The 26,813-nt window shown below is 45.2% G+C and overlaps 2 protein-coding genes across 2 annotated transcripts; both read right to left on the reverse strand.

Moving 5' to 3' along the window:
* Positions 1 to 8,566: 8,566 nt before the first annotated feature.
* Positions 8,567 to 16,381, reverse strand: KRT17 (keratin 17). Its single transcript, XM_003768214.3, has 8 exons — positions 15,821 to 16,381; positions 14,028 to 14,110; positions 13,155 to 13,311; positions 12,156 to 12,317; positions 11,740 to 11,865; positions 11,178 to 11,398; positions 10,742 to 10,767; positions 8,567 to 8,857 (listed from the first exon to the last, which is right to left on the reverse strand). The coding sequence occupies exons 1-8, from the start codon at positions 16,268 to 16,270 to the stop codon at positions 8,763 to 8,765; spliced, it is 1,320 nt and encodes a 439-aa protein (XP_003768262.1). The 5' UTR covers positions 16,271 to 16,381; the 3' UTR covers positions 8,567 to 8,762.
* Positions 16,382 to 18,963: 2,582 nt separating this feature from the next.
* LOC100924488 (keratin, type I cytoskeletal 42) lies at positions 18,964 to 26,593 on the reverse strand. Its single transcript, XM_003768215.3, has 8 exons — positions 25,953 to 26,593; positions 24,087 to 24,169; positions 23,712 to 23,868; positions 22,566 to 22,727; positions 22,044 to 22,169; positions 21,505 to 21,725; positions 19,575 to 19,624; positions 18,964 to 19,241 (listed from the first exon to the last, which is right to left on the reverse strand). Exons 1-8 carry the CDS (start codon positions 26,424 to 26,426, stop codon positions 19,144 to 19,146), a joined length of 1,371 nt encoding a protein of 456 aa, XP_003768263.1. The 5' UTR covers positions 26,427 to 26,593; the 3' UTR covers positions 18,964 to 19,143.
* Between the last annotated feature and the right edge of the window lie 220 nt (positions 26,594 to 26,813).

Here is a 26,813-nt window from a genome sequence, read left to right on the forward strand (position 1 = left end):
AAAGGTTTTGTACATTGTATAGGCTTATTATATGAGAGAAAGAAACAGAAAGAGACGGAGACAAAGAAAAGGGGGGAGAGAGACAGAGACAAAGAAGAGAAAGAAAAAAGAAGAAAAGGGATCAAGTAAACTCTCGGGGTTGGGAGGGTATGATCCCATGGCATGGGGTTGACCCAGGCCATCAGGGACAGCTTTTCTCTTATAATGCTATGTACCTCAGTGATACACTTGCCATATTCAATGATTTTGAATAGTTAAGTGTTTTTCCTATTGCCAAGGAGGTCTCAGTGGTGAAAAGGAAGGTATATTTCCCTCCCCACCTCCAAAATGCTCCCCTAACTCCACTCTCTATCCCCAGAAAAGGACAAACAAGCTATGTTCCACCTAAGATATATACTCCAAGGAAGAGAATTACCTGTCTCTTTCTTAAGGGCTAGACCGAAGGTTCAGATATGCCCAGGCTTATTGCCAGTGGCAAAGCTATGAAGTCTTGTGACCCGACACATCAAGCCCAGGATATCCAGGACACTGAGAAAAGGATGTCCATTTCTATAGACCATGATCAAGTGAACAGTTTGTCCTGAGGGAAATGGAGTTCCTGAACGAGAGCAAGAAATATAGGGCATCACAGAGGTATAGTCTATTGAAACTGTGGCTTCCACTATCCCCTCAATAACAGAAATGCACTAGGCTCTGGGTATAAATTTTATTTATTCATTCCATAAGCATTATCAAGTGTCCACTATATGCAATTCTCTTCCAGGCACTGGGAGAAACACAGAGATGAGATCCAGGGTGGCACCTAGTGGCCAACATTCTGATGAAAAAACTCTCCAAACTTCACTGGCCTGGACCTCAGATAACACATTCAAAGCCAAACACTGCCTGGGTCACTGACCACAGTCTTTCCAATCTGGCAGGGCCTGTTACAGCTTGTATTCCTGTGGTATTCTTTTTTAAAGAACAGAGGACTCATGCTGGATAATTGGCCTCAGAGAAGAGTTAAGAAAGAACTCCCTTCTTTTAGCAGAGTTATACTACATTATAGAGGGCTTTTGATGACAAGGAAAGAAATTTGGATCTTTGTTAAGTAATAAGGAGTCAAGGAAGGAGTTTTTTTTATTATTTTTATTCATTTTGAATTTAAATAGAAAAAGACCAAAAAAGAACATTTCCATGTACATAACATAGCATAGAATCAAAAGAGGGTTCAATAAGACCATGAATTTCTTTCACATTGTTTACTTAAAAAAAAAAAAACTGGAATAAATATTATACATCATTTTCAAAGTTACACTGCTTCTCTGTGCATCCTGCTAAATTTTCTTTTGTTCTCTGTTTTACTTTTTTTTTCCTAGTTCCCTCCTAACCCTCCCAAGGAAAGACACAAATGTATATACATATATAAAATAATATATATATATATATAATACATTTATATTTATCAGTTCTTTCTCTTGGTGTGAATAGTATCTTCCTTCTTAGATCCTTTGTAACTGATTTAAGTATTTGTAAAATCTGAAACTAATTAGTCATTCAAATTTGTTCAGTATTTCTGTTACTATGTACAACATCCTCATGGTGCTGCTCATTTCATTCTTCATTATTGGCTTGCGTGTTTCCAAGTTGTTGTTTGTTTTTTAATCAATCAGCTCCCCATCTCTTACAGCACAATAGTATTCCATCACAATCATATATCACAATTTGTTTAGCCATTCCCCAATTGAAAGACATCCTTGCAATTTCCAGTCATTTGTTATCACAAAAAAAAAGAGCTGATATAAATATTTTAGAAAACAGTTTGGGTTTTTTTTTTATTTCCTAGTCACCTTGGGATTGCTAGATCAAAGGATTTTATGCATAATTCCAGATTATGCATATTTTGTGCATAATTCCAGATTTCTCTCCAAAATTGTTGGATCAATTCAATTAGGAATTAATTTCCCAATTTTTCCACATCCTTATCAATATTTCTCACTTTCTCCTATCATTTTAGCCAATCTGCTAGGTATAAGATGATATTTCAAAATTGTTTTACTTTGCATTTCTCTAGTCAATGATGATTTAGAGCATTTTTCATATGACTTGAAAAAAATGCCTGCTTATATCCTTTTACTATTTATCAATTGGGGAATGACTCATGTTCTTTTAAATTTGACAAATTTCTTTATATATTTTGAGAAATAAGACATTTATCTGAGAAACTGCCTATAAATTTTTTTCTAATTTTCCATTTTCCTTCTAATCTTTGCTAGATTGACTTTATTTGTACAAATTTTTTTTTTAATTTGATGTAATTAAAATAATTATCCATTTTACAGGACACAATGCTCTCTATCTCTTGTTTATTCATAGACTGTTCTACTATCCATAAGAATGATAGGTAATATGTTCCATGATCTCATTTTCTTGTGATATCCCCCTTCAGATCTAGGTCATATATTCATTTTGACCTTATCCTGGTAAATAGTGTAAAATATTGACCTATGCCCAATTTCTGCCAGACTGCTTTCCAGTTTTCACCACAACTTTTACCAAATAATGAATTCTTATCTTAAAAGCTTACCAAATAAGGTTTTTGAATAAAGTAGGGAAGGTTTCTGAGTAAGTCCAACTTGAACATTCAGAATATGAAGTATACAACTGTGCATGACACTGTATCCTATTATGATATAGTGGATTCAATGTAGCACTTAGCCCATTGGGAGGCTCAGAGAAGCTGACTATCTGCTTACAATCTATCATTTCTGAAGTCAGCCACACCAGCTTCTATGGTCAACTTTGTACTAACATCCTATCTTTCCCAATCCTGAGAAAATGTGTAGCCCATGATTATGTCAGGCAAAATGTGGGTGTGATTGCTACATCACCAACACAGAGCACATTCACAGATCACAAAGTGCCAGGAGGCAGGGCACAGAGCCCACAGCAGGCTCTGGGCCACAGAAATGGATCCTTATTTTTCTGGATCATCCAAGAAAGGCAATTACAAAGGTATTGGGCTATTCCTTTATACCTCAGTGTCTCAGTTTTGCCCCTTATAAAATGCAAAGTCATGAAAATGTGAGTTTCCTGAGGATAGAGACTGTTGGAATTTTTGTTGGTTTTGTTTTGATTTGGTTTGATTTGGCTTTTTCTGTTTGTTTGTTTGTTTTTGGTATTCTCCAGCCTTTTGAACAATGCCTGGCACATACTGGTGCTTAATAAATGAGCACATTATTAATAAATGATAATTGACTAACTAATTTATAATCTTCAACCTTAACTTTTGGTCATTCATGAAATACAGTCAAGGAAAAGGAAGAGAAGGAGAGAATTTCTCCTGCAAATACCTGCTTTTTCTTCTGCAAAAGTCTACTCCCAACAAAATTCACTTGCCTTTCTTTCCAGCCATTTCTTCCTCTTCAGTAATTACTCCAGTCCTGACCCCATTTCTTGTGTTCTAGCCCTAATGTAGGGCACAACTAAACTTGCCTGGAAGAAAGGAAATCTCAGGGTAGAAATTATGCCCATTTGAGGTAAACCACACAGCCAAGGTGCATTCCCTAATAGATGAGTATAAAATGAAATCATCCCTTTATTCTCTTGTCCCATCTGCAGCCTCTTCTCTAAGATCTGGGAGTCAGATTGGGAGTTTTTGTCCTTTTTTTCCCTCCTATTCTTTCTCCCTTCCCCTCCCCCAAGCTAGGCTTTCTTCTTTCAGCCCCCTAGGAAAAATCAAGGATTCTTTTGCCCATTGTCACACAGCTACTCAATGTCAGAGGTAACATTTGAACAAATTGAACTCAGGTTCTCCTGACTTCAGGGATGGTGCTCTATCCACTATTCCACCTAACTGTTCCTAAAAATAGATCTACTTTTGTTGTAGTTATTTCACTTGTATCCAACTCTTTGTGATCCTGTTTGGGACTTTCTTGAAAAGCATATAAGAGTGGTTTGAAGCTTCCTTCTCCAGCTCATTTTATACAAATGGGAAAACTGAGTCAAGTGAATTGCCTTGGATCACTTGACTAATAAGTGTCTGAGGCCATATTCGAACTCAGAAACATGAATCTTTCTGATTCCAAGCCCAGTGCTCTATCAAATGTACCACCTAGCTGCCCTGAGATCAAGAGTTTTTAACCTGGGTTCCACAAACCACCAAGGGCTTGGTGGTGGATAAATATCAGAAGGAGGAAAAAAACAAAATCCTTATTTTCACCAAGTTTTTGTTTTCTTTGTAGTCCTTTTTATTTTATTTTATGCATTTAAAACATAATTCTGAGAAGGGATCCATAGTTTTCATCAAACACCCAATGGAGCCATGATAGGCTAAGAACCTCCCAAACTGGAGGGTCTCTAAGATGTCTCCCAGCTCTTAATCCAATGTTCCTGTGATTCCTAAAACACTAGGAGAACAAAGTCTGGGTCCCAGATCCCCAGTCTTTGGCTTAAGGTCTGATTTTACTCCAGACAATTCTTCCCTTCCACCTTCTTTATCAGCATGTGCTCTCTGGGCTGTGCCCAGAAATGAGCTCTGACTGAATTTTACTCAGCTCATTAGCTGTGCCTCTGTCTGGATCTGTCTACATTCCATTCCTTTATTTTCTCCTCCTTTTTGCTTAAGGATTTTATTCTAGAGGACCCATTTATTTTAGTGGCACAATGTAGAATGCTAAACTTGAAGTCAAGAACATCCAAGCTCATTTACTTACCTAAGAGACTAACTATGTGATCTTGACAGATCATTTAACATCTCTCAGTCTCAGGTTCCTCAACCATAATATAAGGAAGGGAAATGGATTCCACATCCTTTAAGGCCCTTCCATCTCTAAATCTATGATTTTAGGAATATGTTGCTTTTGCTCTCTTTGGCCCCCATCACTTAAACATTTGCAGTGGTCCTCAAACTTTTAAAATAGGGGGCCAGTTCACTGTCTCTCAGACTATTGGAGGGCCGGACTATAGTAAAAACAAAAACTTTGTTTTGGGGGCCTTTAAATAAAGAAACTTCATAGCCTTGGGTGAGGGGGATAAATGTCCTCAGCTGCCACATCTGGCCCTCAGGTCGTAGTTTGAGGACCTCTGCAGTCTTTTCTACCTCTCTGAGGTTGATTGAGATTGAACCCTACACCCCATTAAAGAACAGCTGAAGTATCTGAGGACTTCACAGCACATATGATCTAACCCAGAGGTTCCCTCCTGAGAGCAGGGTTCACCCGGATCAGTCTTCTCAAAGTGTCTCTACCATATCCCTTTCTCATTAGTACAGTTGTATATTTCCAGTTTAAACATGTCCATCGAACAAACCTAGTATTGTCCCCCCACTTATTGAAGTCCATACATTTATATTGTATTACCTCTTCCTTTAATAAAGCTCCCGCCCAAACTCACATTCTAATTAACAATCATTTTTTTAATAGTGATTTTCACCACAGGGAGTGACTAGGTCTGGGGCAAGGGTTAGTTCTGGCACAAACACACACAGTGAAGTCTAGAACCATGTAACAGGGCCTGGGATTTCAGGATCCTCCACATAATCTTCACCACAACCACCACCCAACCCTCATCCACCACTGGCTCCTTTATTGTCACGCTAGCCCATAGAGGGAAGAAGTGAGACCCTGGGCTCTGATCCATCCCATCAGCCACGATCTGAACAAAGCCCCCAGTTTCTAGGTTGATTCACCCCTGTCCTTGTCTCCTACTCCACCCTTGACATACCCAGTGACAGTGGCTGAGTCAAGGCATCTCTGGTGTCAAAGTCTTAATCCAGACAATGGGGAGACTCTTCCCAGATATTTCTCTGCTCCTTTAGGATTATTAAGAGGATACATGAGATCACCCTTTGGGTTACTGGGAAGGGTTGGGCAATGAAAATTTAGGACTGGTTCTTGTGATTGAGAAACTTTGCCTCCCACCCCCAGCTGCCAGATGAGAATGCTTTGATCTGCATTTGAGCTACAAAGATGTCTCTTACCAGAGAACATTCTCTTCCCCCTCCTCTCTTGCTCCTGCCCTCATATAATTTAATACAATCTACTCCAAAAGAAGAAACAATCTCCTCCAAAAGAACCTATTACAAAAGGAGAAAAATATCTTGCCCTTTTTCCCACTCCCTCCTTCCTTCCTAATTCTTTTTCTCCATTCAAGTAAATAATCTGACCCTTCAAAGGTTCCTTTTTCTATCTCCTCCTCGGAGAGCAAAACTTTATAGAGAGACTCTCCTCGTACTTATCGGAGGATTCAGTTATCCCAGGAGTCTCTTGAGAGCTATAAAGGTGAGCAATAGAAGCTTTGTCTCTCAGGGTTACAAAATTTAACAGGCACAGAAACATAATACATACAGTCCAACAAAAAAGTGATAATTCACCCATTCCACTTAACTAAATTTGTCTTAATTACTTCTTATCTCATTTACATATTATGAATTACAAAATTGGTTCAAGAGCTTCTTTCTTTGTGGTTTGTTCTAACCACCAAGATTGTTAAATGAGAACATTTTCCCAGGCTATGATGCTGAGGCTAAATACCTTCCACAGAACCAATCAAGATAATTCCAGAATGCTAGGCCATAGGGCAGCGTCATAAACCACCTGGGTCATTATAGATCTGCCCTTTGGCCCATAAAGTGAGACTGAATTACTTACTTGGACCTTAATAACTCATACTTTCCCAATATAGTCATTCTCCCCTACTCTTATTCAAAATGGGAGGAGGAGAGACAGCTGGAGGAGGACCAAATAGGACTAGTCTTTCTTCCAAACAATCCACATCTTCTGTGACCATTAGTCTAAGGGACTTCATCTGGTATTCTAGTGTTTCTTAGGTTAATTATTAAAGCTGTCTTCTTTCTTATAGATATAAAAGGAAGGAAAGAGAGGAGAAGGGAAAAAGAAAGGGGGGGGGGAGGGGAAGGAGCGCAAGTTCTTTGCCAAGAGTAAAGAAAGGGAGAAATAAGTCAGGGAAGAGCCAGCAGAGGAAATTATCAGGAGAACAGATATTTAACAGGAGTAAGTAACTTGTCCAAGGTCACAGAGTTAATAATTGTCTGAGGTCACATTTGAACTTATGAAGATGAGTCTTCCTGACTTCAGGTCTGGTGCTCTACCTACTATGCCACCTAGCTGCCACTGGTTAACATTTCCCTCTTGGTGTGGTAGAATGACCACTGGTCGTGGAGTCACATGACCTGGCTTTAAATCCCACTTCTGGTAGTAATTGGGTGACTTTGGACAAGAACGTGTCAGTTTCCTCATCTATTAAATGGGATTGGAGAAGAGGGCAACCCAAGGGGAGAGGTTGGAACCAGATTAAATTATCTCTGAGATCTCTTAAAATTCTGGATCTATGACTAGAAGACCCCCAAAATTGCTTCCAAATTTCAGTCCTACGATCCAAGGATTTCACTGGAAGCCAGTAGGGCCTTTCTCTCTCTACCATTGTCATTACCAACAGCTTATCTGTGGATCTTATGGGCAGGAGAGACTTACAGCCAACAATCACAACCGCCGCCCCAGAAAGGTATTTTCCTGAAAAGAAAATGTCTTGTCTGTGTCTGCTCCTGGAGTCTCCTCCCAACACTGTGAGACAAACCACTTCCGTCTCCACCCTCCTCTTCCCTCCAAAGTAGTCTCCTGGAATCTCCCCACATGCCATTCCCCAAAAGGAGACAGTGCTCCCTACACCCTAGCCCAGAGCTAACGCCCTTCCCACTCAAGAGTCTCTCACAAGAGATAACTATGCGTTATTTCGAAAGGAATTGATCCCTTTCACAAAGTCAACCTGTGTATACTCCCAGAAGTGTCCAGACACAGTGTCCCTCCCTACAGACCAATTAGGCATATTTCCCTAAGAAAATAGGCTCCTAACCTCCCCCCCCCCCCCCCCCCACACACACAAAGAGCCTATGGATAGATTTCAGGAGTCTGTGAACTTGAATGGGGAAAATAATGACATCTTTATTTTCACTAACTGAAATTTAGCATTTCCTTCCATTATGAATGAAAGCAACAAGATATTAAGTTAAAGAAACCACAACCTCCAAAAAAGTTTAAGAAGAGCTGCAAAGAGAGTGGTCAGATCTCTGACCTCTGATCTTTTACCCCTGCCTACCATAAGGTGGAAAGATAGCAATAGGGAAGTGATCCCTAAGGAACTGAAGAGGAAGAGGAAGAAAAAGACATAACAAAGAAACCTGAATGCTAGAACTCTAGATCCCCATCAATTGATGATGGCTTGTAGAAGCCTAGATTTAGAATTGGATAAGAGTGGCAGGAGGGAACCTCAGAAATCATCTAATCCTATTTCTTTATTTTACAGATAAGGAAATTGAGGCACAGAGTAGACTTTCAGGACTTGTCCTGTAGGAAAGACCTAATGGCACTGATAGAATTTTTGTTTGTAAAGAATTGAAAACTTGGGGTCCCTTGACTCCAAAGGGTATGTGTGTTCCATTCTTCTAAGATATAAGTTTATTAGCTGGGGCTCATGCAAACAAGGAAGATCCCCTCTCTCATTGACCTGTTCTTGGAGGTTCCACAGGGATTCTACCTTCCAGGGCAACATAGACAGGACTCCAATCAGCATCTCTGAATCAACAAGCTTTATTAATTGGGAAGGGTAGGAAGCTAAAAGAGCATGGGGCATGGACTGAAGCTAGGGGAAAAAGCTACAAAAGGAGGGAGAGACATAAGCAGGGTCCCAAAGGAGGTCACTAAAAAGCATCTTTCCTCTTGCTTCTCCCTTGGACCAATGGGCTCCCTCAGGCCAGTAGATCTCCCTTAGCGGGTAGACTGGTGAACCTGCTCCCTGGAAGAGATGACCTTGCCATCTTGCACCTCCTCCACAATGGTGCGGACCTGGCGAGTAGTCATAGCTGCAGAAGAAGCCAACAGAAACAGACATTGAGTGACATGACCAAAATCACATCAGAACCCACCTTCTTAGCCTCAATAGAGCCCAGATGAGCAAAGCATGCTCACTCCTGGAGATTATACTCCCATTTAGACAAGGAGTGCTTGGATGTCTCTTGTATGTTATCCCAGTATATATATTCACATGGTTGGTTGTATATTGTCTCCCCATTAAAATGTGAGTTTTTCTTTGACTGTGTTTGTATCCCAAGATAGTTTACTTCCAGGTACTTAATAAGCACTTAATAGATGTTTGTTGATTTTTACTGTCTGACCCTTCCCACCCAGTTCCCCAGCCCATAAAATTAACTCCTCAGCTTGACATTCAAGATTCTTTCTACAACTTCCCCCAGGTCCATCAGTCCCTCCCATCTCCTTTTCTCTCGACACAACTGATGTGTTCTCCATCTCTAACACTCTCCTTGTTGCCTGTATACCCTCAGTGTGGCCATTTCCCATATATGGAATGACTGGTTAAGATTTCCATATCTTCTCCTTTATTCTGCATCTCCTGAGCTGTTTCAGCCAAGTGCTCAACAAGCAGGAATACCACTTGGGATGTTCCTACATTAAGTTGGAGGATGGGAATAGTGGTTGGGAACTGGACCTGTTTTAATTATATAGGGAACTCCCAAGAGAGGAAACTCACTCTACTATCACTGATTAGCACTTTCTCTGCAATCTGTTGCTTGGAAAACTGTATAGATCCTAGCTTCTTAAAATGTAGGTTAAATGCCTATATGGGTCTCATAACTGAAGGGGGTTGTGAAATTATGCTTTATTATCAGTAAATGTTTGATATGTATAGCTATTTTATATACCTAAATGCCTGGGGTCACATGAACATTGCTTAGGCAACAAAGGGTCACAAGTGGAAAAGTTTAAGAAGCCCTGGCCTACATCACTGAAAAATCAATTTTCTTACCCAGGATAGACAGCTATATATATCAGAGGAAGACTTGAACTCAGGAGTCCTTGAGTTCTTGTGTGGTTTGCAATCTACTTTGCCACACTGCCTCTTATTGTTGAACTGGTGCTCTTAAATTACTCTCTTGTATGTTCACCATAACTTTCTAACTAAATTGCAAACTTATCCAAGGCGGAGGACCATCACATTGCCCACCCCCCAAATAGTCTAGGAACTCTTTGAGAATGGAGGTTTTGCAGTTCCATTTGTTCAGTGATGAAAAGAGGCATGTATACCCAGAGAGAAAACCATGGGAACAGAGTGTGGAACACAACATAGCATTCCCACTCTCTCTGTTGTTATTTGTTTGTTGCATTTTGTTTTCTTTCTTAGTTTTCTTTTCCTTCCTTCTTGAACTGATTTTTCTTGTGCAGCAAGATAACTATATAAACATGTGTACATACATTGGATTTAACATGTATTTCAACATATCTAACATGTATTGGACTACTTGCCAGCTAGGGGAGGTGGTGAGGGGAAGAGGGGAAATTTTGGAACAAAATGTTTTGCAAGGGTCAATGTTGGAAAAATTACCCATGCATGTGCTTTGTAAATTTAAAAAATTAATAATTAATTGATTTTTAAAAAAGAGAATGGGGGAGGGGGGAGTTTGTCTTACATATTGGGCTGAGAAGTCCAATTTTAAAGTTCTTTTAATCCCTGCACAGCATGAATCACAGGCCTGTCTGGCTGTGGCTTCAGTGACCATAAAACATCATTGACTAATGATTCCTCTATTTTCCTGCCCTGTCATTGTGGTTTTGTCTTGGTTTCTAATGCTACCTGGACATAACTCTACAAACACCCACTGAACCTCTATATATGTGCCCAGTGTCCAAAAAGCTTCCCTACCCTCTTTTCCAGCAGTTACTGTACTTACGTTCTTTAGGTTTGTACTGAGACAGGCTGTGGGAGAAGAGAAAAAAAGAATATATTAGATGTGGGTACTTGGGAATTTAGGGTTTTAAGACTCCTCAAAATCAAATGAACCTGTCCCCTCCTCCTCACATTCGCATCCCATTGTTTCCACAGGAAGGGATACAGAATGGGCAGCTATCATAAAGATAAAACTAATAGATAGGGCCCAGAAAGGGACATTTTACTTCTTTTTAACTGTTTTTGACAAAGGCACACATTTTTAACACCAGAAAATTCTGCTCTCCCAATCACAAGGTGTTTATTTTGCTACACATCAAGGCTCCAAGTCTCTGATGGATGGTGACGTCCAGGGAGCTGCCCTCATTCCCAATTCTCACCATTTGCCTTTCACCCACCACCTTCACCCCCTCAGGCCATCTCACTGCCTGGTCACTCACTGGGCATCCTCTCCCTCCAGCAGACGGCGGTAGGTGGCAATCTCCTGCTCCAGCCGAGTCTTCACATCCAAGAGGACCTTGTACTCTTGGTTTTGCTGCTCCATCTCACAGCGGAGCTGAGCCAGCTGCTCCTCCACACTGCTGATGAGCCCCTGGATCTGGGACAGCTGGACACAGTAGCGGCTCTCTGTCTCAGCCAGACTGCCCTCCAGGGAGGCTTTCTATAGGAGGAGAGAGGAAGAGAGAATCATCAGCTTGTTCTCCATCCTTCCATATAGCTCATAGGATGATGAGATTTAGAGCTGGAAAGGACTTTAGTAGGCAACAAGTCTAGAGTCCTTATTTTACAGGTGAGGAAACTGAGTCCCAGAGAGGTCACACAGCTAGTATTTAGGATGGGGTTGGAATCCAGACCTACATCACACTATCTCTTTTTTTCACTGCATCATGCTAGGACTAATTTTCCTGGCTCCAAGCCAATCTTTCTATCCATCACCTATGTCTAGTCTACAAGCTAGGGCTGGAGGCACTTACCATGGGGCACCAAGCACAGGGTACTTACCATGCTGAGCTGGGACTGCAGCTCAATCTCCAGGGCTTGAACACTGCGGCGGAGCTCAGAGATCTCACTCTTGCCACTCTGTAGGAGTTCACTGTTGGTGGCTACTTCTCGGTTCAATTCTTCAGTCTGGAGAGGAGTAGGAGAAACAAATTTAGAAGGAGTCATCCTGAGTCCACTCACTGCAGTCTGAGTTCAGGGCCCTTGATCCACTTCTCTACACCCCAAAGGGTTGGCCACCCTCTATAAAACAGGCCAGAATCAGATCCCACAAGGCTAGAGCATCAGCAGAACATGTCAGAGCTCTGAAGTCCTCTCCCTCCCTAAAGAAAAATAATGAAGATTCCCTTTCTTAATCTTAACCTCCCCTCCCTTAACTCCATATAAGCTCCTGGAAAGAGCCCCAGTTTGGTACCCACCTTGCTGAAGAACCAGTCTTCAGCATCCTTGCGGTTCTTCTCTGCCATCTTCTCATACTGGTCACGCATCTCAGCCAGGGTTCGGCTCAGGTCCACTCCAGGTGCTGCATCCATCTCCACATTGATCTCTCCACTCACCTGGCCTCTAAGGGCATTCATCTCCTGTAGACAATCATAGAGCACATCTGGAAGGGATTCTTCAAAGACCATATAGTCCAACCCCCTCATTTTACAAATTAGGAAACTGAGGCCTAGAAAAAAAACTTATTTACTCAATATCACACAAGTAGCTTGGAGATTTGAACCTAGGATTCCAATTCCAACAATTTTTTCAGAGGATAACAATGATAATAATGACATTTATATAACTCTCTAAGGTTTGAAAAGCAATCACATGTTATCTCAGATGATCTTGACAATAAATCAGCTGTGAGATAGATGCTGCCCTCATTTGATAGCTGAGAAAATTAAGGACAGAAGATAAGTAACTTAAATAGCTAGTAAACTGCTGAAGTTGGAACTGAACCCAGGTCTTCTGGATCCAACCCAGCATTGTACCCGCTACCCTACCTAACTACCTTAAATCTCAATTTAAGTTCAAGGATCACTGAGTCCAGCCCTCTCAGCTTAGATATAGGAAACTGAGTCACAAAGAGACTTGCTCAGAGTCACATAGCTTAGTAAATGCCTGAAGTCTGCTTTAAACTCATGGTTCTTGGCTTCAAGGCCATCCATCACTTCCCATTATTCCACACTGCCTCTTACCCTGTAGCACACTAGGACTCTCAGCTCTAGGGCTGAGACCCAGTCTATCCTGCCTGCTTGGCAGAGGATATATGGCTTCTAACTCTCATGTCAGTTTCCATCTCTCCACACAGGATGGAGGTCTCCCAAGGCTAAGGTTTTTCCAGTTTTCTTAGGAGATTCAGAGCTCCTGCATTTCACATGACCCTCCATTTCACTCTTTCTTGGGCTCCACAGCCCCTAATTTAGGCTCACCTCATCATGATTCTTCTTAAGGTAAGCCAGCTCCTCCTTCAGGTTTTCAATCTGCATCTCCAGGTCAGCCCTGGACAGGGTCAGCTCATCCAGCACCCTGCGCAGGCCATTGATGTCAGCCTCCACACTGGTGCGCAGGGCCAGCTCTGTCTCATACCTGCAACAGGAACCAGAGAGGTCAAGAAGATATGCACAGTGTCTCTAGAAACTGAGCCTTCTCTAGTTCTTCCCAAGAAACAAGGATCCCAGCAGGAACAGTTAATCATGAAGAAGGACTATAGGAACTGAGGCAGGAATGATGTCGCCTATGGATTCTAGGTAACTGAGGCGATTGGTGGGAGGGGGGTATGGAAGAACTATGTCTTAGCCATCTCTCTCCTCTCATAAGATAAAAGGATTTAAAGGTAGAAGGACCTTTAGAAATTATTGAGTCATCTTATAGATGAGGACCCAGAGTGTTTAAACAATTTACCCAGAGTTACACAAGTAATAAATAAAGCTAGAATTCAACCCCAGATTTTCTGAATCCATAACCAAAGGTCTTTTCCTTCTGAAATGCCACCTTATTCTCATGCTACCTTTCTTTTCTCTCCTCCATCTCTTTTTCTCTTTCTGAGTCTTTCATGCAGTTCCAGGGATCCCATTAACATAAAAACTGCTGGCAGAAAAGCACCAGACTCTCCACCTTGTAAGGTTTCTCCTCTCTGGCCCAAAAACCCTACTAAAAACTCAGAAATAGATCAATCTGGGCTCATTGGTAATCCCCTCTGAATGAATGTCTGATTGTGAAGCCACAGACCACCCCCCTCCAACTTACACATAGGAGAGAGAGATATAAATGACAAGATGCTCCAAACCCAGCCCATGACTCACTTGGTTCGGAAGTCATCAGCAGCCAGGCGGGCGTTATCAATCTGCAGAAGGATGTTGGCATTGTCCACAGTGGCCGTGAGGATCTGAGGGGACAGACAGAGGGCAAGGGTGAACTGGGGGGAGGTAGTGGAGACAGACTGGATCTCAGGTGACTAGATCATCCTCTCTCCCTATGGACTGTCTTTCATGGATATCAGAAAAACAGACCCTCTCCTCCCAACCCATGCCCCTCTAGCCTTAACTGTCACACATGAAGCCAGGTTTATGAGACAGGTTTTTCCTACCCAGAGGCAACTAATATTGGCGCCTCTCCATCCAGACCCTCCCTCCCTAACTGCTCCTCTTCCATCTCACCAAGATAATTGCTCTGAGGTTGCTTCAGGGAACAGGCAGGAGCTGAGTGGGAGTTGGATGAGCTGGAACTTGCCCCCCTTCTCCCAACACAGCCCCTCACTCACCCATGCTCTGACCCCTGTGGAGACTAGAAAGGAGGAAACCTGAGGGGCCTGAAGCAGGGACAGCAACCCCAGAACTTGGTCTTGGGCACAGGATGAATTAAAAATGTCAGAGCAGAAGAACTAAGAGATCAAGGGCCTTAGAAACCACAGAAACACAGATGTCGAATTGGAAGAAACCATGGTCATCAAATCCAACCTCCTCATTTTACAGAGAAGGAAACTGAGGCTCAAGATTCAAGTCAAGTGACTTGTCCAAGAGCCCAGATAGTGGTTAAAGATGAAATTTGAACCCAGATCCTTAGACTCTCAATCCAGTGTGTTTTCTATGACCTCATTCTGCCCCTCTGATCCAACCCACTTGGGAGAGGGAAACTAAGGTCCAGGGAAATTGTCCAAAGGAGTCACTGAGGAAGACACCAAATTCAAACCAAGAGGAGCATAGTCAATATGAAGTCAGCATCCCTGGGATGCCTCAAACTACAGGTGCTCCCTTTGGGCTTTTCTTCTTTCAGGAATGCTCAGAAAATTCCTCTAGAAGAGGGAATCTCTGAATTCTACATACAAGGTATTGGAAATATCCACAGGTCACTCAACAAGGCCTTTAGCAGCCTTGGGAGTCCTTTTTAGCCTGAAAGCTTCCTTAGATGGCAGCATCCATCTCCTCCTAGGACAACAGGTGTCTTGGCCCTCAACCAAGTTGTGTTAGTCCCACTTCCCCAACTTTCTTCCCTAACCCCAAGAGATTTACAGGGTCAGAGCAGAACCAGACCATGGGGAATCCTGACTTTATCCTGAAAGGAAAGGAAACCATTTGTCTCCCACTGTATTCAGCCTCCAGGAGAGACCTGAGTAGAGGACACCTCTATAGCTTAGATGGTGAGTTGTTCCACTCCTCCTAAAGGACCAAGGACTTAATGCTTCAGGGGGGAATCATATAGTTAGACCTTGAAGGGAGCCCTTATAGATCATCCATCCAACCCCTGCCTCATTTTATAGATGAGGAAATGAAGGCACAGCAACATGAGACCAATGGCAATGGGAACCAAATCCAGAAATTCTAGTTCCAAATTCAGCTGTTTTTCTACTGGACAGACCTCTTTTTGCCTTCTTATCTGGGAAATCCTTTATTCCCACCATCTTCTGAGCTCTAGCAATATGTCACATCAAGCTGAAAGGCCTGGGTCTTTGTCATTAACTAGACTTTGTGTTTGATTTTGGGCAGCGAGCCTCAGTTTCTCCCTTTATAAAACATGAGGGTCAGAATAGATGTTCCTGGACAGCAGGAGACATCTCTGCTGAGGGGGTGAGGGGAGAGGGAGGGGGGCAGGACAGTACCTTGTTCTTCAGGTCCTCGATGGTCTGGTAGTAGCCACTGTAGTCCTTGGCAGGCCCAGGGGCCTGCTTCTGGTACCAGTCCCGGATCTTCAGCTCCAGGTCAGTGTTGGCTTCCTCCAGGGCCCTCACCTTGTCCAGGTAGGAGGCCAGGCGGTCGTTGAGGTTCTGCATGGTGGCCTTCTCCCCCCCAGCCAGGAGGCCGTCCACACTCCCGAAGCTGCTCCCATAGCTGCCCCCCAGCCCGCTGCCGAAGCTGTAATTGCCAGAGTAGCAGCTGCCTCCGTAACCTCCCCCTAGACCTCCTCCGGAGACCAGTCTGGAGGAGGAGACAGAACCAAAGCTGCTGCCTGGGGCCCGGCAGGAGGCTCTGGAGGAGCCCCCCCCAAGGCCAGAGGAGCCCTTGATGGAGCTGGAGGTGGTGTACTGGCGGATGGTGGTGGTGGTGGCCATGGCGAGGGAGAGAGAGAAAAGCCCACTGCTTTCAGTCACCAGGGAGGAGGAGCTGGGTCTGAGAGGTGTGTGCTGGGTGGCTGCTCTCCCCCTGCTTTATACCCCGGCCAGTGGGCGTAGCGGTGGAGCCCTGGCTTTTTTTGTTTCCATTCCCCTGGGCTTTCATCACCACTTGGCCCCCTGCCAGCACCCAGGTGGCTCGCTTTCCCCCCATGAGCATCCGGGGGTTTGTCTGCTTTCCTCAGATCCTCACACTGGGCGTTCGTTGGTGAGAGTGCGTGTGCGTGTGTGTGTGAGCGTTGTTCGTGAGTATGTGTGCCTCTCTGTGCTCAGGCCCCGTCACCTGTGATTCAGGCTGGGCCGGGGCCCCGGGCTATGCTTTCCCATGACCTAATGAGGAAGGAGAGGAGCTGCTGAGAAGTGGCAGGGCCCTCCCAGGCACTGGCAGTGGCAGCAGCCGCTGTCACTCCAGGCCCTGCATCCAGGTGACCCAGATTTGCCAGGGAGCAGCCCTCGGCCGCCTTTGCCTTATAGGGAAGCAAGAGGAAACATCTACCTGCCACGGTGTGAGCCAAGAGCGGGAAGGCTCATTCCTGAGCCATAGCAGCCTATACCCAAGTAGCTCCCCATCCGTGGCTTAGGGATGCCTGGCCTACCCCAGAATCCCTCACACCATCCTCCCCCTGCTTAAATCAGACAACACGGACTGCCCCCCCCCCAGGGGCTGCTGCTTTAAACATTCCCCCCACCCCTACCTCTCTGGAGCCACAGATAGGACCAGGTTCACCTTGGGCACAGAGAACAGGGTCTGGGAGAAGGGGTGGACCAATCCTCACCAAGGAGCAGGAAATGAAGGGAGGCCCCACATTGGAAGCCCAAGAGAGAGTTTCTGGATTCTGATACCTGAAGGAAGGAAGCTTCTATTCTTGAGAAGAAGGCACCCCCTTCATATCAGCAGCCTGGGACAATATTTTACTCAGCATGCCAAATTATGACTAGGGAACTCTCTGGTGGCCATGTCCCCGTTCTGCCAACTTTGCATCCCAAGCCCTCCATCACCCATACCATTCTAATCCTTGACTTTTCAGTAAAGGTACCAAATCCATCCTTCACCATAGCCTTGGGAAAGACCAGCATCTATTAAACACTTCCTCTATCCAGATACAATACTCTGTACAAGACACTTGGGATCCAAAGGCAAAAATGAAAGTCTCTGCCCAGTCTATATGTACACCAGGGTCCTAGTCTTTACAGTAGGTCCACTCCCCCTAGGGATGGATTAAGCCCATCTGGGTGCTCAAAACAAAGTTTATTACATGTATTGGGGAATAGAGAGGGATTTAGGTAGGACAAAAGGTGAAGGATGGGCAGAGAGAATGTGAAGGAAGGGATAAAAGGAAAGTTATGGTGAGGAAAAAGTTGCCCCTTCATCTTCCCTGATCACACAAGGGCCAAGTTGATTTTAGGAGCCTTGGTATGAGCAAATAAATCCCCAGGCACTAAAGTTCCCCAGCCTCAACCGTGTTCTTGAGAATGCCTCAAAGGAGTAGGGGGTGGAATCTGACCTTGACCTTGAAGATACTGAATCAGCTAGAAACGAAAGGAACATTTCAGCTAGGCCCCACCCTCCTTGAGAGAAAATTCTGAGCTCATCTCCCCCTAGTTTCACCATCAACCATCATACCATTGACAAGAGATCAGACACTGCTTCCTATAAATCAGGGTTTCTTAATCTGAAGTCTGTGTGCTTGGAACTTTTAACATTTTGATAGCTGGGTTTCAACAGAATGATTTCCTTTGTAGAAGTCTATATTCTATTTTGTTCATTTAAAAATATTATTCTGAGAAAGAGTTCATATTATTCACCAACCTGCCAAAGGGGTCCATGACACAAAGAACACTAAGAATCCCAGTTCCAAACCTAAAAAGCCAGAAGAATGAGCCCTGGAGTCCTCCCCCACCCCCTTCTTTATGTTCCCAGGCCCAGCCCTGGGTCCCAGGGTCCTGGGCAGGCAGGCTGGGCGGAATGTGGTCGTGTCTGGGGCTGCCAGCCGCTCTCCCATTTCTCCAGACAGGCCCAGGCAGTCCCCTATTCTCAGCCAGACAAGATTCCTCAGTGGCCCAGGGACTGCCAGAGAGGAAGCACAAACAGGCTGGCCCCCCACGCAGGTACTCATACCCACACCCAGCCAGTGAGGAGGGGAAGAGCCAGTCAGTCCCAGATGCCGGTGCTACCCTCTGAAATGCCCTACAACTCCTCTCAGTTGAATCAGACACAGTCTGGAGTTGACAACGTGACTATAAATGGAGGGGGGGGGGGTCTTCAAGAACCATTCCCTCCCACAGCCTCCACCTTTTCATGGAGTCCAGTGAATTAAAGGGCCAGTGTTCTCCAGGGGTACCTGGACAGCAGAGAGGTCACAGTTAAATGTTGGGAGAGGAAGCTCTTCCCACCTCAGTCACTGGTGGGGATTCAAGCTGGCAAGTAAGCAATAAACACAGGCTCAGTGGGGTATGTGGGTGACAAGTGGATACCCATGCCAGAAAGGAAGCCATATCAAGAGATACCAGCTTCCCCCGCCTCGACTCCCATCCCTCTGATCTCATCTCTCCCTGCCTTGAAATGGGATGTGGGAGAGGACGGGGTCCTCCGCTAATAACCAAACCAGACATAAACAAGGATCGAGCTGCAGAAAAGCTTTAATAGAATATGATTTAATAGAATATGGAGTTTCAGGGAAATGAGGCAGCAAAAAGCCAATGTAGGAAAATGTTAGCTCAGAGAACAAGACCCTGACAGGGATCCCCTGCCATGGTGATAAAGGAAATACCCCCCCTTCTCCATGTTGCCCAGCAAGGTGCCAGCTGCAGGCTTAGTGAGTGGAGCGGTGGACCTGCTCCCTCGAAGACACTATTTTCCCATCCTGGACCTCCTCCACAATGGTGCGCACTTGGCGGCTGGTCACCATGGCTGTAGGGCAAGCAAGGGGGGGTGGGGAGGGGGGAGGGTGGTAGGTGAGGAAAGGAAGGAAACAAAATGAGGAAAGCCCTGGCAGGGAGTCCCTGTCTCTGCCTGAGCCTGCCCCAAGAGGCAGCCTCACCCCCTTTTCACTTGGAATCACTCTCACCCCATCCCCCGACCACCCCAGCAGAAGGTACTGTGGGCTTCTTGTTATCCCATCCTCCACCCACCTCCCTAATCAGAGCTTTTCCCCACCCCCTCATAGAGAGAAACACTCCTTCTCATCTATATTCAGTGCCAACTGACTGTCCAGACATACCACAGGTCAAGGTGTTTGCTTACCATCTCGGCCAGACTGGGAGCTCAGAGCAGAAGAATATTGAGAAGCCAGACTGTAAGAGGGAGAGGAGGGTACCACTTAAAACGGTGACTTTCTGTTTGGGGACCCAGAAAAGTCTCTTTGGGTACCATGCTCTGATGCCCTTCTAGGCTCGGAGGTCCCCAAGCTTTGCTGCTATCCCTCCCACCTCCCCGATGAGTAGAGGGGTTCTGTGGTGCAGGAAGGGTGAAGAGAAGAATTAGAAAATCAGTTCTCAAATGGAAGAAATGAAGACAACCCAGTATGGAGCCATTGAGTGGTACAGTAGGTAGAGTACTCAGCCTAGAAGCAGAAACATCTGAGTTCAAATCTGGCCTCAAATACTTAATAACTGTGTCACTAAACCTCAGTTTCCTCATTTGTTAGAGATAATAATACATTAACCTCACAGTGAAGATTAAATGAGATAATTTTGTGAAGCATTTTATAAACCTTAAAGTACTATATAAAAGTTAATTATTACTATTAATAGAGACTCATGGCTTTGTATGCTTCTTTCTGTTTTATAGTATATATGGAAGTGCTCCATGTAGTTGAGGTTTGTTAGAGCAAGAGGGGGGGGAGGGAGAAGATGGAGAAGGAAACAGAAGAGGAGAAGAAAGAGGAGAAGGAAGGAGGGAGGAGGGAGAAGAGAAGGAAAAGGAAAGAAAGAGAAAGGAAAGGAAAGGAAGAGAAGGGAAGGGGAAAGAAGAGAAAGGAAGGAAGGAAAGGGAGGGAAGAGAGAAAGGAAGAAAAGGGAAAAGGAAAGGGAAAAAGGAAAGGAAGGAAAAAGGGAAATGAAAGGAAAAGAGAAAGGAAGGGAAGAGGGAAGGGAAATGAAGGGAAAAGGGAAAGGACAGGAAAAGGGAAGGGAAGAAGGAAGGGAAATGAAAGGAAAAGGGAAAGGAAGGGAAAAGGGAAGGGAAGAGGGAAGGGAAAGGAAGAGGGAAGGGAAGGGAAGAGAAGAAGGAAGGAAAGGGAAGGCAAGAGGGAAAGACAGACAGAGAGGGGGGGAGAGGAAGAGAGAAAGGAAGAGAGAAGAGGAAGAGGGAAAGAAGGAGAGAGGGCATATGAGTCAAAAGGACAAACTAGGATAGGGGAAGGCAGGTGCCAAGGCTATGAAAGATTTTACGAGGAAAGAGTTAAGTAAATTGTTTTCCATGTCCTGGGAGAGACCAAACATAATGAAATGCGTTGTTTTAAAGCAGTAGAGACTTTCTTCTTTAATGTGGGGGAAAGAAAGCCCAGGAATAGGTAACCAAGTGGGTCCTAGAGCCTCCATTCCTGGCGATTGCTTGTAACAGAACAATGGACTACAGCCTTGGATGTTTAAAATAACCTGTATAAAACCTGGGGTCTGACCCAAAAGATCTCTCAAATCTCCTCCAAGACTAAAGAATATAAGAATAATCAATTTGGAGGTAAAAGGGACCTCAAAGGTCTAACCTTCTAACCTTTATGTCTAGCCTGTGACCCTATAACAGAATAATATACCTGTATCCCCTTGCATAAAACACTTAACTACCTTGGGCCTTGTTTATATGATTCTTTAAGTGTCCTTTATGTTTTAATGTCCTGTGATCCTATTGGCCTATAGGCAGCATGTCATAGTGGGTAGGGTGCCAGCCTTGGGGTCAAGAAGACCCAGATTTAATTATCGGCAAATTACCTATCGGAGGTCATTGCTGAAGACTATTTTTCAGAAGTGCTCTCAGTTTGCCTTTGGGGAGAGAGCCTCCACACCAGGAGTTCTTCACACTGCTCTTCCCACCGCTTCTCTAGGCCCTCTCCGCCCCCAAGGCCTGGGATCCACACTACCTCCATCCATCCACCTGTCCACCATCAGTGACTAGAAAGAGCCTCCCTCTCTTTGTCGCCCTCCCACCCTCCCCAGAGAGCAGAGTGACCACTCACTGGGCGTCCTCTCCCTCCAGCAGACGACGGTAGGTAGCAATCTCCTGCTCCAGCCGGGTCTTCACGTCCAGCAGAATCTTGTACTCCTGGTTTTGGCGCTCCATGTCACAGCGGAGCTCACACAGCTGCTGCTCAATGCTGCTAATCATGCCCTGGAGCTGGGCCAGCTGGGCACCATAGCGAGCCTCTGTCTCAGCCAGGGTGCCCTCCAGGGAAGCTTTCTGCAAGGAGAGAGTGGAAGCTGGGTGGGCAATGAACCCCAGGACCCTTTGCTCTTGGCCCAGACGCAGCATGTATTCAAACAGGCTCAGGAGTCACAGGACAACAAGACCTTGGACTCTGGAAGGGCCTCAAAGGCCAATTTTGTAAAAACCACCCTGTTTTACAGATAAGGAAACTGAGGCCCAGAAAGGAGAAGTGATTGCCTAAAGTTAGGGTCTCTAGCCAAGCCTCCTGACAGTAATGCTTTTTGCCATGACCCCAAGCTGGAATGGGAAGGAGGAAAAGTGGTGACAAGAAAGCAAAGGAACAGCACCCACCATGCTGAGCTGGGACTGCAGCTCAATCTCCAGGTTCTGGACAGTGCGTCTCAGCTCCGTGATTTCCGTCTTGCTGCTCTGCAGGGCTTCGGTATTGGTGGCCACTTCGCGGTTCAGCTCTTCCGTCTAAAATTAATATCCCCTTGGTTTAAGAGACTAGCGCCAGCGGGGGGGTAAGCTGGAGATGGAGGTGCTTGGAGGCAAGACTTTGACCCCTTCCCAGACACTTAGCATCCTAAAAAAACTTCCTCTCCAAGTTTTCCTACCCCCTTTAAAGGGAATAACAAGCTTTCTCCTACTAGTATTATTCAGGATGAGTGAATATTCAATATTCATGACACTTTACTCAGTTACTTTTACTCCTGAAAATTCTTACTTGTGTTATTTGTGTAAACATCACCGCCTTTATTAGAAAACATTGTTTGGGGGATGGTGTCTAGTCCACCTTTGGATCTCTTTCGGCTTTTTGCATGTGGTAGACATTCAGTAAGTATCTGTGGAATGAATAAATGAATGGCACACCTTGCTGAAGAACCAGTCCTCAGCATCCTTGCGGTTCTTCTCAGCCATCTTCTCATACTGGTCTCGCATCTCCGACAAGATGCGGCTGAGGTCCACCCCAGGGGCCGCATCCATCTCCACATTGACATCCCCCCCAACCTGGCCACGAAGAGCATTCATTTCCTGGCAAAGAGAAGAATAGGAGTATTGATCATCCCATCAGACATGGGTCAAAGGAATATTGTGTCCTTGAGCCTACCCAGGGCTGGGAACGTTTACTGGCAATACCCTTGTAGTCCATCTCCAGCCCCTTAGTTTCAAAACTGATTCTTTTCTCATCCCATTTCAGTCAAGTTCTCAAAGAAAAACAATTCATTCTCACTTTAATGTGAACCAGGCAACACCAGGAATGTTAATCTGCCCAGTGGGCAGGGGTGCCAGGGGAAGTACATATTGAGCTTCAAAGCAAAAGTGTAAATGCTTTGGGGATTATTTGCTATTAATTCTTAACCATTACCAAATGGCTAATTGTATCAGCTTAAATGCTGTCTGGCCAGAGAGCAAGGTTTGAAGGGAACGAGACACCAGATGTCCACCTGGAGTGGACGTGGTAACTTTTGATAAGGGAATTGGGAAAGAGATATGGCAAAGAATTAGGAAAAGTTGGAGCTTGTTCTGCTGCAAAGAAAAGCCTGTTTCAGGGTTCTTGGTCCAATGAGGAAAAGACTTATGCACAAGCACGGATACAAATGTCACCATTTTTCTGAGGTCCAACCTTGCTAATTATACCAAAGAAATCCATGCTCTGTGGCTCTAAGGGGTAGACTTAGGGGAAGAACAGAGGCATCTCCCTGAGGTGGGGGGGCGGGGGGGGGGAAGAGGGGAAAGGATCTGTTACTATCACTAGTGGTTAGGTAGTAAGTAATGGAACTGGGATCCAAGCTACAACACCTGGGGAGGCAAGGACATAGGATGAAGAATCCAAGACTATTCATATGAATTCTCCAGAGTATCTTCTCTGATTGAATAAGGAATGGCAACGCTGAGAAGATCCTGGAGGACCAACTCCAGCCAACCAGGAAACCATCCTACCCAGACTTTCCAGTTCTGCCATGATTTGGGTATTTGCCCCCCATGTCCAGTTTCTTTTCACCCTTCCCATATCACCTCCTCATGATTCCTCTTAAGGTAAGCCAGCTCCTCCTTCAGGTTTTCAATCTGCATCTCCAGGTCAGCCCTGGCCAGGGTCAACTCATCCAGCACCCTGCGCAGGCCATTGATGTCAGCCTCCACACTCATACGCAGGTTCAGCTCAGTCTCATACCTGGGAGAGTTAGAGAACATGAGTCCCCCAACATATGGACTCAGGATTATAGAATCTAGAGAAAAAAGGGCCTTTGAGGAAGTCCACTCTATTCCTTTCCTTTTGCAGATAAGGTCACTAAGAAACCCAGTGGATTCATTGATCTCTGTGAATTTTCCTCTGGCAAGAAGGCTTCCCTCTCCGTTCCCACTCTCCCTGCCAACAGAATCCTAACTCACTTGGTACGGAAATCATCCGCAGCCAGTCGGGCATTGTCAATCTGCAGGACCAAGCTGGCATTGTCGATGGTGGCAGCCAGGATCTGAGGAGGAGAGAAGCAAGGAGCTGGGGGATGAGCAGGCAGACTTGAGTGGTCCTCCCCCTCCCCCTCACATCTCCCCAATCTTCTTCTGGTGGAGAGGTCTCAGTTAACAGTTATTCCACCTGTGGTCTTCTAGTCCCCTGAGCTTTTGTAAGAAGTACAAGAGGAAGAGAGGAGTTCTAGATTCTAAACTGAGCTTTTCTAGAAATAAATCATTTTACCTTAAAATGAGGAAATTGGATTTCTTTCAGTTTCTTTTTTTTGTTTTGTTTTTGCTGAGGCAATAGGGGTTAAGTGACTTGCCCAGGGTCACACAGCCAGGAAGTGTTAAGTGTTTGAGGCCAAATTTGAGCTCAGGTCGTCCTGACTTCAGGGCTGGTGCTCTAGCCACTTCTCCAACTAGCTGCTCCTTGATTTCTTCCAGTTCTAAATCACTGAACCAGCACATTACAATGAGAGGGGAACTGGCTCCAGAATAAGACCACCTAAATCACTTAAACCTCCCTCAGCATCAATTTCATCATTTGCAAAATGGAAAAAATTAATAGCACTAACCTGCCAGAACTGTTTTGAGGGCCAACCAAAAACATACATAATGGGCTCTGCAAATTTTAAAGTACTATATAGATGCTAGCTATTATTATTTTATTATAATTTTAATTATTGATTTAAGCTGTTTCTAAGGTCCCTTTTTAACTCTAGAAATACAGCCATCCTATGAAGTTTTCCTCTGTATTTCAGTTCTCATCTGTACAACCCAACATCATGTGATACTAAGTGAAATAAGTTTAACAGGGGACCCTGGAAGAATCCAGTCCTACACAAAGAAAGGAATTTTTTTTTTTAGCGTTGTTTTTGTTGTTACATGTCTGTTATTTGGTGGAATGCAGCCAAGGATCTGTAAGCTCTTCCCCTATGCATACGCCTTAAACAGGGGGGCCCTTTTTGCTCAGACTTAGACTCTAGACAGCTGGGGATCCCCTTGAGGTTTTCCCCCTTGAATAAACTAATTAACTTATCTGATCTGGCATCTTGGGCCCTCTCTATTTCCAGAAGGGAGATTCTCAGTCCTGCTAGTGAGTGGGGAGCCAGAGTAGAATCAAAACCTCAGCAGGGTGAAAAGGAAAGCCAGGTTCAGGCTCTCTTGGCACGGGCCAAGTCCAGCCAAAGGTTACAAGTCTGTCCTTTCCCCGCAGTCAAAGTCTAGCTCCAAAATTACATTCAGAAAACCTTCTTTGATTCCTCCCCGGCCTTCTCAGCTGCCATGGGTTCATTTGTGATCCTATGTTATGTTACTTTTCTGTGTTCCTGGGACACAGGCGAAGGGCTCTGTGCCCGTGGTCATCCTGTCTGCCCATCAGACCGACAGCTTTCTGAGGGCAGTTACTGAGGCGCCCCTAGACAAGCGGCCTTGAGGGCAGGGACAGGACCTCCCCCATCAGACAGCAGGCCAGAGGCAGAGAGTTTCTCCTCTGAGAAGTTCCCTACTCTTGGGACAAGCTACACACTCCAGACCAAGGCAGAGGAAACACATTTTAAAAGCCAGGTACAACAAACAAGTGTGAGAGAATGGAATAATTTGTGGCCATGTAGGTTCTGAAAAAGCCCAGAATAAAGAAGGGATCAGTGAAAGATGTGGTTAAGTCAAGCAGGATTCCTGGAGGAGGGAAGAAGGAGAATTGGGCCCTTCTAAAAGGTAGGAATGAGGAGGATGTGTTGGGGGAGAGGACAGTCATGATGGGCTCCCCACAGTCACCCAACAGCAAGGTCTTCTAGGCCTTACCTTATTCCTCAGGTCCTCAATGGTCTTGAAGTAAGGGCTGTAGTCCCGGGCAGGCCCCGGGCCCTGCTTCTTGTACCAGTCCCGGATCTTCAGCTCCAGGTCAGTGTTGGCTTCCTCCAGGGCACGCACCTTGTCCAGGTAGGAGGCCAGGCGGTCGTTGAGGTTCTGCATGGTCTCCTTCTCGCTCCCTCCCAGAAGGGCATCCCCTACGCTATAGCTAGAGCCAAAACCCCCTCCCAGGTTGCAGGTGTAGCCACTGCCGTAGCCGCCGCCATAGCTGCTCCCCAAGCTGGAGGTAAAGCGGGATGATGTGACCGACATATTCCCACAGCTGCCGGCCCCCAGGAGACTTGGAGCCAGGCAGGCCCCCCCAACCCGAACTGAAGACATTCGGGAAGAGCCGCCGCCCAGTCCACAGACACCTGACATGGATCCAGAAGTGGAGTACTGTCTGACAGTGGTAGTGGTAGCCATGTTGACAGCTCAATGTCCAGTTCAACTCAGACTGACTCTGGGCAACAGGACCCCAGGACACCCCTTTATATTCAGGCCGGGGTGGGGCCTAGGCTTTCTCTCACTCTTGAAGTGAGAGCCAAAATCTCCACTGTATAATTTGTCTCCTCACTCATTCCTGCTTGGAGCCCCAGGGCTCCCAGAAGGACAAGCAATTTCTGACCCCCCTGGAAGGACAACCTTGTTTCCCTCCCCAAATGCCCCCAGCCAGGGACATAGCAAAGAATTTTTTTATTGTCTCCTCCGGAGACAAAGGAGAGCTTAATAATTTTGGCTGACTAGCCCTGGGCAGCAGGAAAACAAGGAGGATGTACACTTTCCTGGAACTCACAGCCTTCAATTAAGCAA

This window comes from Sarcophilus harrisii, chromosome 4, assembly GCF_902635505.1.
Source record: "Sarcophilus harrisii chromosome 4, mSarHar1.11, whole genome shotgun sequence".
Lineage (NCBI taxonomy): Eukaryota > Metazoa > Chordata > Mammalia > Dasyuromorphia > Dasyuridae > Sarcophilus > Sarcophilus harrisii.